The sequence below is a fragment of the Callospermophilus lateralis genome, chromosome 7, assembly GCF_048772815.1.
Source record: "Callospermophilus lateralis isolate mCalLat2 chromosome 7, mCalLat2.hap1, whole genome shotgun sequence".
Classification (NCBI taxonomy): domain Eukaryota; kingdom Metazoa; phylum Chordata; class Mammalia; order Rodentia; family Sciuridae; genus Callospermophilus; species Callospermophilus lateralis.
The window spans coordinates 123,407,510-123,422,507 of NC_135311.1; the positions used below are offsets into that span (position 1 = coordinate 123,407,510).

General features: G+C 47.2%; 1 protein-coding gene across 1 annotated transcript in view; it reads left to right on the forward strand.

The window, feature by feature from the left end:
- Mecr (mitochondrial trans-2-enoyl-CoA reductase) overlaps positions 1 to 14,998 on the forward strand; it is a 34,293-nt gene that overhangs the window by 13,034 nt on the left and 6,261 nt on the right. Inside the window, exons 3-6 of the mRNA XM_076863088.1 lie at positions 301 to 432; positions 9,930 to 10,073; positions 13,074 to 13,176; positions 14,153 to 14,255. Coding sequence (XP_076719203.1) covers positions 301 to 432; positions 9,930 to 10,073; positions 13,074 to 13,176; positions 14,153 to 14,255 — 482 coding nt within the window. The remainder of the gene's footprint in view (positions 1 to 300; positions 433 to 9,929; positions 10,074 to 13,073; positions 13,177 to 14,152; positions 14,256 to 14,998) is intronic.

The window sequence follows — 14,998 nt, forward strand, 5'->3', positions numbered from 1 at the left end:
AGAGCTTCCATCTGCAGACTGTGTCAGCCTTCTGATCTCCCTCCTCTGCGGCAGGAAGATTGCAGTGGGGAGGGATGACCCTGCAACATGCTGGACTCCTTTCCTAGTTTCCTTGCCCCTAGGATACCATGAATGCTAAAGAGTCTTAGGCTCTGGACAGATGAGGAAACTGAGGCTCACTCAGGTGGAGGCTGAGGCTGGTCAGAGGCAGGGCTGCTCAGGCTTGGGTCTGACTGGCCCCAGAGTCTATGCTGTCTCCCTGCCTAGACATGGCTGACCCTTTGCCCTCTTCTCCCTCAGGGAACTATGGCCTCCTTCCCAAGCTGCCTGCTGTTGGAGGGAACGAAGGTGTGGGACAAGTAGAGGCCGTGGGCTGCCATGTGACTAGACTGAAGCCAGGAGACTGGGTGATTCCTGCAAACGCTGGGTTGGGTGAGTTTCCCCAGGAGTCAGCAAGCATTCTGTTCTTCCAGATCCTGTTTCACCCCCCACTGAGAAACTCATCTCATTGGCTCAGTGGAAATTACTAAGTTCATGTGGCTGCCTCAGGAGGGGTGGGGGCTGAGCAGGGAGAGCAGGACCCATTTCTTTTGCCCCAGAGGGAGTGTTCCTGCATTTTCACCTCCTTGGACCCAGGTTGACAGAGGCTATAATTTTCTAAATCCTACATCCCTAAATCCCTGCTGTAAGGTGCAGTGGAGCATACGGATAAGGTGATCCCTGCCCTCCAGGAGGCTGAAATCTAATTGAAGAAATCTGTAAACCAATAACCTCAATGAAGGGAGTGCTGAGAATTCACAGGAAGCAGAGGGTTCTTCTGGCCCTTCTGTGTGCATGTGTATGTATATTTGAGAGAGAGGATACTAAAGAAAGATTAGAAAAGGCTTTGTGGAGGAGGCTTCCTTAGAATGGGCCTTTGATGAATGAGTTTTGTTAGGTGGAGATGAGCCTAGCATTTCATTTGAAGAAAGCAAAATGAGCAAAGATACAAAGGCGAGAGAAATGGGGGGAAATCCAGTGTAGCCCCAGCAGGGGATTTGTATGGGAGAGGGATACAGGAGTAAGAAAGAAGGTTAAAAGGGGTTGGGCATAGTGGTGCATGCCTGCAATCCCAGTAACTCTGGAGGCTGAGACAGGAGGATTGCAAGTTCCAGGCCAGCCTGGGTAACTTAGCAAGGCTGTAAGCAACTTAACAAGGCCCCTGTCTCAAAATAAAGAACAAAAGAACTGGGATGTGACTCATGATAGAGCATCCTGGTTCAATCCTCAATACCAAAAAAATAAATAAATAAAATGTAGGGCATGAGCCGGGCATCATGGCGCACACCTATAATCCCAGTGGCTCAGGAGGCTGAGTCAGGAGGATTGATAGTTCAAAGCCAGCCTCAGCAAAAGCAAGGCACTAAGCAACTCAGTGAGACCCTGTCTCTAAAGAAAATACAAAATTGGGCTGGAGATGTGGCTCAGTGGTTGAGTGCCCCTGAGTTTAGTCCCTAGTACCCCCTCAAAAAAAAAAAAATAGGACATGACCACATGGGATAAGGTCCTACACAAGCTACCTAAAGAGTAGGATTTTCTTTCTTTCTTTTTTTTTTTTTTTTCCTGTGGTGCTGGGGATTGAACCCAGGGCCTGTGCATGCAAGGCAAGCACTCTACCAACTGAGCTCTGTCTCCAGCCCTAAGAGTAGGATTTTCTTTATGTGAAAAAATGAATCATTGTTTTGGTTTTAGCACTCCATGGGCTTGAGGCCCACCCATTATAAAATAGGTTCTCACAGCAGGCACAAGAGTATAGCAATGCATATGTCCCTACTGGACATGAGGATGAAGCTTAAGAAGTGAAACTTGTCCAAACTCAAACAGCAGAATAAGGGAGAGCCCAGTGGCTCTTGTCTCCCGTGTTTTTCCCACTCTTTGAAAGATCTCTGGGTTGGGAGAAAGGAAGGGACAATTAAAAGGAATATTTAGAAGACACATCAAGGCTGGGGATGTAGCTCGGTTGGTAGAGTGCTTTCCTCGCATGCACAAGGCTCTGGGTTCAATCCCCAGCACCACAAAAAAATGAAAAAAGAAGATACATCAGGGGCTGGAGGTGTAGCTCCCTGATAGAGGGCTTGCCTAGCATGCATATGGCCCTAGGTCAATCCCCAGAACCATCCCCCAAAAGACCCTTTAGGTTATAACTTACAGAGATCAACTCATACTTACCTTAAAAAAAGAAGAATTTAATTGATCTGTGGAGCTGAAAAGTGTAAGAGATTGAAAGTCCCAGGCATAGCTGGACCCAGGAAGCCCAGCACAGTCAGGGCTCTCTCTCGTCACAGGTACCCAGGTGAGCCATCCTTACACAGTGACATAATTATAGCAAGAGATATTTATTGACTACTCTCTTTGAGCCAGACATTATTTTAAGCACTTTTTGTCTATTAAATCAATTATTCCTACCTCATTTTGCAGATGAGACAAAGTAGATGAAAGAATTAACCAACTTGTGTGAAGTCACCCAGTCAGTAACAGGCAGAGCTAAGACTCAGATCCACTCTGATACATACTATTCATAGACGGCCACTAGCAGCCTGGAGTGTGCCTCATCCTGGAACAGATGAGCACATTCAGCGCTGTCACAACCAGCATACCGTCTCCATCCCTGAGCAGCCCTGGATGGCCCTTCTTGGGTCCTTGCCTGTCCATAAGCCAGTCACTTGGGGGCATTGGTGGAGCCACTGCAATTGTCCCTTGAGTCTTGCCCACCTCTGTGGTACAGTGGGTGAGACCTGGTGGTAGATGGCCCAGAGGTTAGAAAGGAACCCTTCTAGAGAGAGAAAGGTGGCAGGCAGGAAACTAGCAGGAACAGACATCTCCTACTGAGCTCTTTGCTCTTCTGAGCTCTGAGAAGCTGCCAAGAATGGCTCCACCTGCTCCTTCACCCACCTAGCTGTGACAGAGCCCCGCCCCCAGCTGCAAGGACACCGTAGGTACTGATGCCAGCACCTTGGGCTGGCCCCCAGGGCTGAGTGAAGGGCACGAAAGATGGGTCAGACAGTCCCTGCCCTCAGAGTTCTCTTGGCTGACAGAAGGCCAGCAAAGGGAGAAGCAGCCTGTAATTCAGGCAGTGTGAGTGCTGCGATCATAGGGTGCACAGAGGCTGGGGTTTCCTAGTGAGAAGCGTTGGAAAGGACTCCCAGAGAAGTGGCCCGCCAACTTCATCTAGAAGCCCTTCTAGAAGTGCAACTAGAAGTGCAGCCATGGCCAGGTGAGGAGGGGCTTCCCAGGGAGGGAGCGCATCTGCACAGAGGGGAAGAGAAGAGGCAAGGCGGTGACAGAGCCACTGGTAATGCAACAAGCCCAGGTCCCTTAGGAGCGGGAGAGAGCCAGACGGAGCAGGGAGGTTGAGGAGGCTGTATCATGGAGGGCTCGCGTCCAGTCCAGGACCCAACAGGGAGTCAAGTAGAGGGATACAGGATGATGTGTTCAGAGCAGGGAAAGGTCTGGAAAGGCAGAGGGTGGAGACAGGGAGTTCAGGGCTCAGGTGAGGAGGGTCTGAGCAAGACAGTGTCACAAGCCTGGAGAGGACTCGAGCCAAAGTAACAGGACTCAGGAGGACCCCAGATTTGGAGAGGAGAAGGATAAAGACCATCTGCCAGGTGTGTGGGTAACTCCACTCCAAGCACGGTGGTAGGATTAGCCACAACAGGGATTCTTTCCTGCAGAACAGGTCAGTCTTTTGGACAAGGAGCCAGTTGGAGAAGATGAGAATTTTAAAATCATGAAGAATATAGTTAACTCAGTTTTTTAGTAAATACTTTGTGAGCTTTTACAGAGTGCTAGACTCTAGGACACAGTGGTAAGAGTAGCAATCAGCTAGTCATGGTGGTGTACGCCTGTGATCCCAACCACTTGGGAAGCTGAGTGGGAGGCTTGCCTGAGCAACTTAGTGAGATTCTGTCTCAAAATAAAAAATGAAAGGGCTGCGGATATAGCTCAGTGGTAGAGCAACGCTGGGTTCAATCCCCAGTAACACACACATACACACACACACACACAAACAGCATTCATGGGCTGAGATTGTGGCTCAGCGATAGAGCACACACCTAGCGCATGTGAAGCCCTGGTTCAATCTTCAGCTCTACATAGGGATAAATAAATAAAATAATGGTATTGTGTCCAACTACAACTAAAAATAAATAAATAAATATTTTTAAAAATAGCATTCATTAAAACTAATGTCTAACCAGATCACGGTCATTTTTCAGAGTGCTAAGCTGCCCAGCTGTGGCTATGCCCACAGCCAGCTTTTTCCCAAATGCAGCAGAGAATGGGCTGGAGAGCACAGATGGATGTTCGCCAACTGGCTTTCTCACTGGGAAACACTCAAAACCTTCCTGAGGTGGCACAGAAGGAGTACTGGCCTGGCATTCAGATGCACATTCTTGTTCCAGCTCTATTTTATGACCTTGTTTAGGTCACAACTACATTGAGCCATAATTTCCTCATCTCTAAAATGGAGCTAATAGCCAGGAGCTAATAGCCATGTGGCACATATCTGTAATCCCAGCAGCTTGGGAGGCTGAGGCAGGAGGATCAAGAGTTCAAAACCAGCCTCAGCAACTTAGCAAGGTCCTAAGAATTTGGCAAGACCTTGTCTTAAAATAAAACAAAAAGGTCTAGGGATGTGGCTCTATGGTTAGGCACCTCTGGGTTCAATCCCTGTACCAAAAAATCAATTCAATTCAGTTCAATTCAATGGAGCTAATAGTTGCTGCCTCACATACCTCAACAGACTCTTAACTCAACTGAGGGAATATAAACAGTAATCTTTGCAAATGCTGAACTTCTCTATACATCTGATTAGGAGCTGGCAAATTTTTTTTCTTAGAAAAGTCAAATAATAATAATTTTACTCTTTGCAGACCATCCCATCTCTACTGTGACTACCCAACCTTGCCATTTTAACAGGCATAGATAATACATAAACAAGTGAGTATGGCAGTGTTCCAGTAAAGCTTTTATTTATAAAAACAATTTATGGGGTTGGCAGTATAGCTCAGTTGGTAGAGTGCCTGCCTCAGATGCCCAAGGCCCTGGGTTCAGTCCCCAGCACCACAAAAACAAACAATATTTATAAGTCATATTTGGGCCATAGGCCATAGTTTTCAGCCCCATATTAGGTGCTAGAGATCTTTAAGGGTCAGTCGCCCAGGACTGAAGAATGGTATGCCTTAGAGCTGATGCCTGGGAATCAGGATCAGTTAAAGAAACCAACATGTGTTATGCACCTACTGTACACCTACTGTGTACTGGGCACAGTGATAATCTGTATAGATGTCCTCTCATGTAACCTTGGCACTGTAAGTGTTCTTCTCTGCATTTTATGCATCAGAAAACTGAAACTCAAGAAAGGTTGAGTGAGCCATGGTGGCACACACCTGTAATCCCAGCAGCATAGAGGCTGAGGCAAAAGAATTGAAAGTTCAAAGCCAACTTCAGCAACTTAGCAAGGTCTTAAGCAATTTAGCAAGACCCTATCTCAAAATAGAAAATAAAAAGGGCTAGGGCTTAGATCAATGTAAAGCGCCCCAGTTCAACTCCCAGTACCAAAAAAACAAAAAAGGTGGAGTGATAATTTAAAGTGGCAGAGCCCATTTTTAAGTAGATATCTCCAACTCTAGAATCTGAGGATTTCAACTCTAAACCTTGAAAGCCCTTCTTGCTGACCATCTCACCCAGGACCTCTTGAGAAGAGAGTTAGGGACTGTTAAATCCTAGAAATCCATGTCAAAGGCTGAATTTCCATTGTCCTGCGGTAAGAGGAATTAGAAAACACCCTTGAAGCCAGGTGAGTTAGCATATTCCTTCTGTAATCCCATGGCTTGGGAGGCTGAGGCAGGAGAATCGCGAGTTCGAAGCCAGCCTCAGCAACATGAGATGCTTAGCAACTCAGTGAAACCCTGTCTCTAAATAAAATACAAAATAGGACTGGGGATGTGGCTCAGTGGTCGAGTGCCCTTGAGTTCAATCCCTGGTACCAAAAAAAGAAAAAGAAAACACCCTTGATTTTACATCTGGAAGGCCTCACACCAAGCTCTGAGTATAGTCAATGACGGCCGAGGGGAATGGGCTTGATGATTATGAACCAGACTGGGTGAACCCTAGAAAATGCCCAGGCATCTTTTGGATGCCAAAGGGATTCTTTAATTTCATCTCATATGTTCTCAGACCTACTCTAGAACCTGCATGACCTTTAATAGCGTGCTCCTCCTCTCCTCCCCAGTCCTGGCCCCTAAAGCCCATGTTGTTTGTTGCTCTTGTGGCACAATTGGTAATTGCCTGGTTGTTATGGTTTAGATATGGGGTATTCTCAAAAGCTCTTGTGTGAGACAATGCAGGAATGTTCAGAGGTGACCTGATTAGATCATGGGAGGTGTGACCTAATCAGTGGATTAGTCCACTGAAATGGATTAACTGGGAGATAACTACTGGTTAGTAGGGTGTGACTGGAGGAAGCAGGCCACTGAGGGCATGCCTTTAGGGTTTACCATTTGTCCCTGATTAACAGAGCTCACTCTATGCTTCCTGATTGCCATTTCTTGAACTGGTTTCCTCTGCCACGCCCTTCCACCATGATACTCTGCGCAGAGTTATGGAGTTGGCTGACCATGGACTGAACCTCTGAAACTGTGAGACAAAATAAAATTCCTCCTCTATGTTGCTCTGGTTGCTTCTTTTGGTCACAATAACACAAAAGATGACTAAAACCTAGGCTATCCCCTGCTTCCCACAACTGGGCCACACGGTACCAGGACATTGAGAGACTCCCAGGAACTAGATAGCAGGCCTAGCTGAGGGCTTGGGAAATCAGGCCAAGGGCCCCTGCCACATTGGGACCACCAGGCACTAAGCCAGAAAGTCTCCACACAGTTTCTCTAAGGTGCTACAGTGAGGATGTGTGGAGGCAAAGCTTGAGTGTGACTCCAAGACCTGTTCTCTTTACGTCTTCTTCATACCCCATCCTGCCTGTCCCCTTGCCCAGTCCTCACCAAATCCTGTTGATTATGTCTCCAAAGGAGAACTCAAGCCCACCCTTTCTTCTTCATCCCCACTGCCAGTCTTAGTTGAGGCGGCCATCATCAGAGACCTCGTCCCCCACAAAAGCCTCCTGGCTGCACCCACCCGCTTCCTCACTGCCTCTCCCCACTGGGCTCTTCCCCCAGCAGTAGAGTGATTTTAGAGCAGACATGAGACCACCTTGGCCCTCAAAGCTCATTAGAGTCTTGCCAGTCTCTAAATAAAACCCACTCCCGAGCCCCATGCTTTTAAACTGCAGATTAGTGAATCAATCTAGTGGGTTACAAATGGAATTTTTTTCTTATTACTAAAATTAAGCAGAATAGAAAAATAATAGCAGAGTATATCACACATAGTATCTTTGCTTTCCATATCTATGACAAAATATCTGAGATAAAAAAGGAAAGGAGTATTTTGGTTTCACGGCTTCTAGTCCATGATCGGTTAGTTGTTCTTATTGCCTTGGGGCTGTGGCGACAGAACATCATGGCAAGAACACATGGCAGAGGAAGCCTATCTACTTTGTGGTGGCCAGGAAGGAAATAAAAAATAAGAGGAGGGCTGGGGTTGGGGCTCAGTGGTAGGGCACTTGCCTAGCACATGTGAGGCACTGGGTTCATCCTCAGCACCACATAAAAATAAATAAATAAAATAAAGGTATTGTGTTCATCTACAACTAAAAAAAATTTTTTTTTAAAGAGTAAGAGAAGGGGTCACAGTCCCAATAGACCCTTCAAGGTCATACTCCCATTGACCTGACTTCCTTTCACTGGGGCCCATCTCCCAACAGTGCTACAGGTTATAGATCAAGTCTTCCACACTTGGGCCTTTGGAGGACCTTTCAGATCCAAACTGTAGCACAGAGTAAGGGTGTATATTGTTCCATCAAACTCTGGCTTCTGTATATATACTCAGTTATGTATATGTGTGTACTAGTTCACAGTGGAACTCATGGTTACCATGAGTCAAGGTCCTGAAAGTCTGTATGACTCTCAGCATCTCAAGCCACTCCTCCCAGCACTCTTTGCCCTCCAGTGTGTATTCTTCCATCTCATCCTTTTTTTAAAAAAATTTTTTTTTACATGTGGATGGACCTTTATTTTATTCATTTATCTATATGCCATGCTGAGACTCAAACCCAGGGCCTCACACATGCTAGGCAAGTGCTCTACCACTGAGCCACAACCCCAGCCTGCCCAGTCCCATCCTTTTATATGTCTTGCCTCAGAGTCTTTGCATATGCTTTTTCCTCTGCATAGAATGTTTTTGTGTACTTGAAGTGGTTAATATCTCTGTCCTAGCCATCCACCTAAATCCCTCTCCTGCTACTGTCTCTTTATAAATTATAATTTTTGCCGGTTGTGGCACATACCTGTAATCCCAGTGACTCAGGAGGCTGAGGCAGGAGGATTGCAAGTTCAAAGCCAGTCTCAGCAACTTAGTGAGGCCCCAATTCAGTGAGACCCTATCTCAAAATAAAACATAAAAGAGGGCTGGGGATATAGCTCAGTAGTTAAGTGCTGCTGGGTTCAATCCCCAGTACCAAAAAAATAACAAGTTTTAATTCTTGTATTTGCCTGTTTGTTTTTCACCTGCTCTGCTCCTCTAGAATGAACGTAAGGAATGTAGCTGAGCATGGTGGTGAGTGCGTATAGTCAGATTTACTCAAAGAGCTAAGGAAGGAGGGTCACTTGAGCCCAGAAGTTCAGGGCCAGCCTGGGAAACACAGCAAGACCCCATTTATTAAAAAATAAAAAGATACAAAGAAAGGATCAGTTGAATGAACAAATGAACATAGGTTTGTGAGCATGTGTGAATGTGAGTGTGTGTACATGTGTGTTTTATGTACTTGGCCATTGGAATAGCCCACACACCCAGGGTCTAGCTCACGCTCTACCCAGATTACCCCCATGTCTTTGGGCAGGTCCCTCCCTCAGTGCCTCCCATTGTGGGAAGGGTTTGATCTTGACAAAGGCCTTCTCGGTACCAATAGTCTATGATTCTTTGTGTGGACGTAGAATGTGGGCTGGTGGTTAATGATCATTTCTTCTAGTTTACAGGGTTTCTTCGTCTCCTGTATCTCATTTGATTTTCACAACAGCTCCTAGGAAAGCCAATAAGGCTGTTCTTACCAGTGTCATTTACACTCTAGAATCACAAAACTCAGTGGCTTGGGAATTTGATCAAACTAACAGACTAGAAAAAACAAGTACCACCAGGTCATGTGATGCATGTCTGGAATCCCAGTGTCCCAGGAGGCTAAGACAGAGGATCACAAGTTCAAGACCAGCCCAGGCTACTCAGCAAGTTAGTGAGTCCTTGTCTCAAAAAATAAAAAAGGCTGGAATGTGTCTCAACAGTAAAGCACCCCCAGCTCAATCCCCAGAACCAGAAAAGCAAAAAAGAAAGAAAAGAGAAATCCCAGGTGCCAAATCTGAGCCCTTGACTTCTGCCTTGACACTGTTTCCTAACACCAGCCCAGGCAGCCCGCCCTGGAGAATGAGGATATGGCGGGAAAGGGGGCTTCCTTGGCTTCCCTTGCCCTACTGTTGCATTACTATCTTGCCTTCAGAGTCTAGTAGCTTGGGGTCCTCAGGCACTAGTGCTGTGACATCAGCTAAATAACTCAGTGAGGCAACCTCTTTGAACCTCCCCTACCACATTTTTAAAATAGGAATAACAAAACGTACCTTGTGTAATCATCATGAGGACTCAAAGACTTCAAAGGGGACTTCAAGATTTTCCTTTTCCTTTAAGCATTACTTAAAATCTACTGTCCTAGATGCCCATGGATCAAAGACTGATCTGGGATTGGGTGGGCAGAGGGATCCACCTCACTAACCTGGCCTCATCCCCTGACTCAGGAACCTGGCAGACCGAGGCCGTGTTCAGTGAAAAAGCATTGATCCAAGTTCCCAATGACATCCCTCTTCAGAGTGCTGCCACCCTGGGTGTCAACCCCTGCACAGCCTACAGGATGTTGGTGGACTTTGAGCAGCTGAAGCCAGGTAGGAACTTACAAGTAGGGAAAGCAGGCCAGGGCCTCCTCACCAGGGTGCACCCAGATCCTGACTGGGGGGTGGAAGGCCTGGGAAGATGATGGGCCCCTGCCTCAACAAGTGTGCTGCTATCGTTTTTACTTAGGAAGATGTTAACTTGGGGGCTGGGGCTGGGGCTAGCACATGTGAGGCACTGGGTTCAATCCTTAGCACCACATAAATAAATTAAAAAATAAAGGTATTTTTCCATCCACAACTGAAAATATATATATAAAGATGTTAACTTGGTTCCTAGAAAACACCCTGCGAGCTCACGAGGAGTACAACCTTGGAAACTGCTACAGGGTCACATTCCCTAGAGCTTGGGATGGAATTCTGTCACTCAGCAAAAATGTGTTGAGCTGTGCTAAGCTCTGGGGACACAAAGCCAGACAAGATAGACACAGTCTCTGTGTTTTCAGTAAAATGCTGAACTTAGTGTTACTAATTCTGCTCAGCATTAATACAGCACTTTCCATCCGTAGGTGCGTGTGCAGACATTATCCCCATGGAGTGTTTCGCCTTCAAAGCTGTGCAGGGAGCTTAATGTCACTGGTTAAAAGCTCAAGGCCCAGGCACACAACCTAGGTCTGAACCCAACTTCACCTTCACTAGCTGAACTCATGGCTCAAGTCAGCAGAGTTTTCATCTTTAGGATGTAGAATAAGGAGGGTTGATGAACTGCAGTAGCATGACACTTAGCACAGCAGCGGCCTGCTGGACAAGAAGTACCAGCTGCTTTTATTAGTCTTCCTTAGAGAGGTGAACTACTTGCAAGAAGTCCCTCAGCAAGTAAACAACAAAGCCATGTGTTTTATCTGGGTTCCCCTGAAAGCAGAGCCCTAGACCAGGTGGGACCAGGCACTTCTTTTGGGCAGTGGTCACAGGAAGGCAAAGACATTAAGGCCAGTTAGTGCTGTGGGCAACCCGACTCAGTCCCACTAGGACTCTGCAGAGACCCTCATGGAGCTCACTCTAGAATTAGCCCCAAGTGACAGGAGGCTGGGCCAGTTTTCCACCAACTCCCATCCCCCGTGGTTTGGTTTGCAGTAGTGGGGATCCAACTCTGGGCCTCATGCTTGCTAGACAAACACTCTACCACTGAGCTGCACCCCCAGCCCCCACACCTCCGCCTTTTGCAAGTTGCCCCTGCACCCTGTATATCCATGAGCTGGCAGGAACTATAGAAATGCCCCAGGCTGCCTCTCTCATGCCAGCAAGGACACTGAAGCCACGTGCTGATGGAATGTTTTGGAGCTGGGTAGGCAGCTGCTGCCTGAGGCCTGGGGGGACACTGATCCTAGCTCATGGAGAGCAGTGTGGCTTTTCAGGGCTATAGCAGAGGAGTCTTGGGAGCTTTCCATGGAAAAAGTCAGGCGGTGGGACCAGGGACCTCTGCTGGAGTCCTAGTATAGCAGACACTGTGGCACCTGCATCACATCCCCTCAAACCACTCCTGATTTGGGCTGCAGCTGTGGTGGACAAATCTGCACATTTTGATGATACCCACCGTGCCCACTGGACACTTCTCCACTTGTCTGCTTCAAGGCTATTGTAGCCCAGGCTAGATCAGCATTGAACAAACCTAGAATCTTGACCCATAGTAAGAATCACATTTCACATTGTTATCTAGTACATACACATGTATGAAAATTATAAATATATATGAAACCAAAGCTCCACAGCACAGTATTTGTCCTTACCCTGTGAGATGCACTGTTATTTTTTATTCTTCTCAAATCTATCTAAAACAAAACAGTGCTGCCTGTGACCCTGAGTCACAGTACACTAGGGAGTGAGAACCTATATGCTGACCCTGGCAGAGTGTGGACAGCCTTCTCTCAGGAGCCCTCTGTCTCTAGCTCCCACTGTGCACAGATCCCAGATACCTCTCAAACACCAGGGAGCATTTCATAGCTAACAGAGCACCTGCCTGGACACAGAGCATTTGATTCCAGTCAGGGGCACCTTGATTGGTGCTCTTAGGATTCCTGTTTTCTGAGGAGAAAACTGAAGTTCAAAAAGGACATGACTTGCCTTGTCTTGTCTAGTTCGTCACTGGTAAAACTGGGACTCACCCAGTTCCATCTGTTCCAGAGCCATGTTCTCCCTAGTGTGCCCGACTGCCTCCCCCACTGCAAGTTCCAAAGCCAGTCCTGTGCTTTGACCACAAACTGCCTGCAGGACTCTGTTTCAGGGGTTGCCAGTTTTTTTTTTGTTGTTGTTGTTGTTTTGTTTTGTTTTGTTTTTTTGAGGAGAGAGAGAGAATTTTTTAATATTTATTTTTTACTTTTCGGCAGACACAACATCTTTCTTTGTATGTGGCGCTGAGGATCAAATCCGGGCCGCATGCATGCCAGGCAACCGCGCTACCGCTTGAGCCACATCCCTAGCCCAAGTTTTCCCATCGAAACTCTTAATCCTATTTCAAAGCAGCACACCTTTATTCACTACTACATAGCCCTTCCCTTGAGAAGCTGCAGGTTGTGGGCTGGGGCCACAGCATGTGATCAGTAGAGACACTCACAGCCTGTGTGGAAGCACAACAGGGAGAACCCAGGAGGGCTCCATGAAGAACTACACTTGAGCTGATCTTTGAGGATCACATAGGATGTTAAAAGGAGGGGAGCAGTTTCAACCCAAGGAAATAATCTAAGCAGACACAGAGGACACAGAAGTTGGGAGGATGATGAAGGATATAAAACCAGTTGGGCCTTAAATTATGTCCTCTGTGGACACTAAGTGACCAGCTCTGGAAGGCGTAATGGATGTTACGGAAGTTTGGGAAGGATCGAGGAAACAGTGCATTAAGGTCCAAAATCTGAGTTCCAAAGGCTTCAATGCCAGATCCTGGGTCCTTTTGGGGCCTGAACACTTCACCTCTTCCACTATCCTAGGATCCCAGGCTGGGAGTCCTTGATCTTTTTCAGGTGTGCAAGGCTTGACTTGGGTCTCTTCCTGGATCCACAGGGGACTCTGTCATCCAGAATGCATCCAACAGTGGAGTGGGGCAAGCAGTCATTCAGATCGCGGCAGCCCTGGGCCTAAGGACCATCAATGTGGTCCGAGACAGGTGGGTGGGGAGGCCTAATTCCAGATCATGACTTGGACCTTTTCCTCTCGCATCCCTGCCGGTGCTCATATCTCCACCAGAGGGTGCCATTGCATAAGCCTAACTGGCCTCCTTTACTGAGGAACAGTTGGCAGCTGAAGCTGATGAGTCAGCCCCAAGAAATGAAGTCCAGGTGGCACTTGGCTATAAGATGAGTGAATCTGAAGTGCAGAGACACGGGAAGGAGGTGGAGGTTGTTGTTACTGAACAGCTAGGAGTTTTGGAAACAACTTCTGATACCCCCATGTGTTTACAACCACAGTTAACATGTGGGAATGTTTTGAGCTGTACTGTTCTTCCTGCAAATTGTCGAGCCCTGGGCCCCTCTTCCCCTTGCATTTGTGCACTAAATTCCACTGTGAAGGAGATGGAGCAGGTTTCTCCTCTCTTTTACAGATGAGGAAACTGAGTTTCAGAGAGAGAAGGCAGCTTGTTCAGGAAGAGTCTGCAACAGGCTTGTTTTCCTTCCACCACATCATCCAGTTCCCCATCTCCTCATTCATGCTAACAAAAATGACTCTTGCCCAAGAGACCAGGGCCACTCCTCGGCCAGAGTGTTTGCGTTTGCACAACACCCTGATTGCCCCTGGAAAAGTCGGGGGAGATTATTATTTCAGTAGAAAATTTTAGGAAGTGGGATCACTTCTTTCTGGGCACAGATGGTTTCTAGCACCCCTGAGCTGGCAGAGGCTGCAGAAACCTCCCAGCCCTGGCTCTGTCCAGGGAGGAATGGCCGGCAAGGAAACAAGGCTAGGAGCTGCTGGCACAGTATTAAATTGTGTGACTGGCCCCTGCTCGAGTCCTGGCTTAACCCCAATCCCAGCCTCCCAGAAAAGAAATATGGATTCTTACAGCTGTAGCAGAGGAGTCCTGGCAGCTTTGGGGAGAGAAAGCCAGCAGGTATGATGAGGGACTTTGGATTGTGTTTGATTTTCAGGCCTGACATCCAGAAACTGATGGACAGACTAAAGGATCTGGGAGCCGAGCATGTCATCACAGAGGAGGAGCTAAGAAAGCCAGAAGCAAAAAACCTGTTCAAGGTACCCAGGGAAAGGGCATTGCTTCTCCATCCCACACCCATCTCCTAAAGAAAGCTTTTGCTCCAGTCTGCACCCCTCCTTTTGCCTCTTGTAAAGCCTGTTCCCTTAGCCAAGGGGCAGCTTGCATGAAGTATTCAGATGCTTGAGGGAAGCAGGGGAAACTAAGAAAGTTTAGAAAATCCTGTATGATTTGCTGTTTTAAACATTTATGGTGAGTTACATCAGCCCGTACTGCAGATATAAATCTTAGAGTTGGGAGAGGACCTGAGGAAACTTGAGGCACAGAGAGGGAAGAGAAAAGAGTCAACCATTCCTAAGCTTCTGCCTCCATTTTACCTGATAATTCTCAGGTAAGTCCCGAGTCCTAAGTCTCTTTCAATGAGGAAACCCACACTCAGAAAAGATAAATGACTTGACCAGAATCATGTAGATATAAGTGGTGCATCAGGGCTGGCCCCAAGGGTCTCTGAACGTAGAGCCCTGGCGCTTCCACAACGTCTGCCCTCGCCCACAACTCCCAGTAAGTGAGCAAACCCTGTCACCACCCCTGTTAAATGAACCAGCTGGAGACACCAAACACATGCACCCACTCAGGAATATATGCCCCTTGAGAACATTTCTGGAGCTCTAGACCAGCACATCACATGTAAACAGAGTCTAAAGTACCAGCTAAGGAGCACTTAGGGAGCTAAAGCCGCTCAAAACTGACCACAGATGCTCCATGTCTCTTCTTTCCCGGAGGA